Below are 3,345 nucleotides of genomic sequence, written 5' to 3'. Positions count from 1 at the left end.
ATATATATATATATATAATTTTTTTAAATCCAGAAACACATAACAAAACAAACAGATTTCCCTTACATTAGTTATTAGTAATTATTTATGAGTTTTCACTAAAATAATATGATTATATAATATAATTTGCTTTCCGACAACAACCGAACATCAAAATATATTAAAGTTCTGATCAATAAAATGTATAAAAAATACAACCTTAAGATGTGAAACTTAAGGTCCTTTGAACAAAAACACAAGGAAAAAAAGTGTTGCCAACAAGGACGCTGTAGAGTGCCCTTTGGTGGACAAACTATGCAACGGCAACACTCATAACACGGTTGACTGTTAATTTATTTTTTAAATATTCATTTATCAGAATCATTTATTTGTCATTACAAATGATTCTGATGAATGATACAAAAAAAATCATTATAAATGCTGATACCGATAGTTCGGGAAATGCCTAATATCTGCCGATAATATCCGCCTGCCGAGATATCGGTCGGACTCTAGTATAAACACTACTGTGGCGTCAATCATCCTCTGGTAACAGAGTTGGTAGGATTTACCTGGGGCTTGTCAAATCTACCAACCACTTTGGAGGGCGTTTTGTATGATAAAAATCAAAGTGAATAATTAAACAGTGAGTTTAACTAGTCATTGTGGCCATTGATCTCCAACGATTTAAATTTAACCCACTCTACCTTCCACTTTGATGCATAGCCAAGTCTCAAAGGAGCAATTGTATTCACAAACTGTAATGTTGCTTTTGGGTCAAACAGTCAAAGCAGCAAGAGATTGTGGTTGGGTGATAGGAAGGATTCACCAGTAACTTTAGACTTTATTTTTCTGCCCTGTCATCATTTGAGGCATTATACATCACGCAAATAATCAAGTTCCAAAGACACAATGTTGCAATGGTACCAGGAACACAGGGCTTCATTTACCAACAGCCTTCGCCGCCACAATGTGCTACACAGCATAAAAAACAACATTTGCGCAACAGAAGAAGAGATGTCCCAGCATTTTTAAGCTGCTGGCCAGAAGGTTTGTTAGTTTCCTCTGCTGACTGAGTAATCGCCTCAATAAAAACTGTAATTCCATTAAATAAACATCTCCTTAGACATTAAAATAAGGTGGATACTTCAGGTATTTGACATTTGACATAGATGCACAAAGGTATTTTTAAATGATCTTATTCCTCCTGGCAACAACTAAATAACAGATCTGTCAATCAAATACATTTTCAGATTTTGAAATATTCTGTCCTGCCCATTACTTTTTTTCAAATGAGAAACACAGTAGAGTGCTTTAGGAAAGATTCACAAATTCATGGTCTATGTAAGTAAAACTATTCGCATGTCTACCCTGTATATGTGCCGCGTTATCGCGAGAAAAAAGCTACGGTTGAGTTTAGGAAACGTGACACATGTAACACGATCCTCGATCTCCTGGGTGAAAGTCCTGTGTTTTACCCATCCACCACCTCGACCAAAGCGGATCTTCGCCCTTTCAAACTACTCACCATGGGGGGAATTCACACGCAATCACGAGGTAACCTAAGTCAATGGAGGCCAAACGGCATTGATAAACACGCTAAAAAGCGAGTATGTGTCTTGATAACATGCCAATACTGGCATAAAAATTGGCGTGTCGTACATGAGATCAGTCTGGTAAAATACTGTAAATATATATTAGTTTCCGTATTGTACCTTCTGAAATGTATGTTGTTGCCAGTAAACTACAAGTGATCTAGTAATGACTGTACACTGTGCTGGGGACGCATTCCACAATCTTGTGAAGCCATGGGTAACAGTTCAACTTGCCTTTGTCTCATGTTACCACCCTGTTATGTGCTAATCATAAAAAAAGTTGGAAAGTTCCTTTCAATCATGCCCTGGAAATAATTAAGGATACCATGAAGCAGACTTCCTGTATGATTTCCTTGTTCTTTTCTTCTTCATGCGACAGCAGCCTCTGAAACAAAAGCACACACGCACACTTATTTTTTTTAATCTGTGGTGCAGTCAGAAGAGATGTGTTTTTAGCTTTCGTCGGAAGATGATCGGAAGATTGGTTGGTTGCTGCCTTTTTTTTTTTAAACATAACTAAGAGCACAAAACAAACACGATTTATCTGTTATTCCCATGTGCATCCATTATTTTTTTGCTGAACTTAGAAACAAAACAAAGCATCACAACCTACACAGTTCAGCAGTATTACGAAGAAGTGCAGACTGAATCTATTTTTTCTCCAAGTCTTCATACTAAATACTACTTCCTAAGTTGAGGAATGCAGGAGTCCATATACAACATGGACAGAATAATAAAGTATGCAGCAGATGGTCCACACATAATCAAAACTTTGCCATAATTCTTTGAGCCTTTTTGTGCTCTAAGAGACAACATTCTCAAGGAATTTTTCCTGAGTGATATGATCAATAACATAGCACGAAAAATAGATGCCCACATTCAGATTTTTTTTTTAACAGGTTCGTCATAAGTGGTTAGCAGAGCATAATGTCTAAATATATGTTTAGTGTTTTACTGTAAAGGGTCAGGTCCACTTGGATGTTCCAAGTCCATTGATATTTAGTAACGCAGTGCATACGGCATTCTGTATGTACTGATTGGTATTTACCAATAATGTGTAGTATTCAATATATATTACACCTATGTACCATAGAATGCAGAATCAATGTGGACAGAGCAATGTTTCTGATTCAGTGTATCACTTATAGACATCACCATGCCAGCTGACAAATGAGTAGATGAATCAAAGTACAATATAGAGTACTACATCCCAAAAACTGAGCTCAACATGTACCATGCAGCAACACAATTTCCTCAGTGGGTACACCTTTATCTTACCTTGAGGGCATAGTCTTTCCCACTGCTCATGTCTTGGGCTTCATACACAAAGGCAAAGCCACCTGTGAGAATACACAGAGAAACCAAGTTGTCATTTGCATTGTTTAGTGGCAATTAAGTCTACATGAATAGTGCATGCACTCTTAAGCTCTTAAAGTGATACATAATCATCAGTCGCAAATGTTTAATGTATTGCAGAAATTGTGTGATGCAGAGCAGGATGTGTTGTAACACTGTTTAATCTTGCTACTGTCTTGAATCAATGTCACATTTTCTATGTTGGATTGGTTGTTTGATTGGTAGACTTCAATGAGTTAAAGTGATGATTGGCTGTGTGGTTCTAACGTACAACCGAGAGCTGAAACTAAAACAGTCACACTTGGTATTTTATATGATTTATCAAAATCAGGTTAACAGTATGGCTCATATAGATATAAACAAGTTCAACGGTAGGATCAGCTGCCAATTTTGCAGGTTTTCCTACTTACAAAGC

General features: G+C 36.8%; 1 protein-coding gene across 2 annotated transcripts in view; it reads right to left on the bottom strand.

Annotated features, from left to right (window-relative positions):
* The window catches only part of gak (cyclin G associated kinase), a 27,533-nt gene that overhangs the window by 17,625 nt on the left and 6,563 nt on the right, over nt 1–3,345 (bottom strand). For both annotated transcript variants that reach the window (XM_032515272.1, XM_032515273.1), the window contains exons 2-3: nt 2,853–2,914; nt 1,900–1,959 (exon numbers count right to left, since the gene is read on the bottom strand). In XM_032515272.1, the coding sequence (XP_032371163.1) occupies nt 1,900–1,959; nt 2,853–2,914 (122 nt within the window). The remainder of the gene's footprint in view (nt 1–1,899; nt 1,960–2,852; nt 2,915–3,345) is intronic.

The sequence above is a fragment of the Etheostoma spectabile genome, chromosome 5 (genome assembly GCF_008692095.1).
Source record: "Etheostoma spectabile isolate EspeVRDwgs_2016 chromosome 5, UIUC_Espe_1.0, whole genome shotgun sequence".
Lineage (NCBI taxonomy): Eukaryota > Metazoa > Chordata > Actinopteri > Perciformes > Percidae > Etheostoma > Etheostoma spectabile.
The sequence above is the reverse complement of the archived record's forward strand: the minus strand, read 5'-3'. Positions and strand labels throughout refer to the sequence as shown.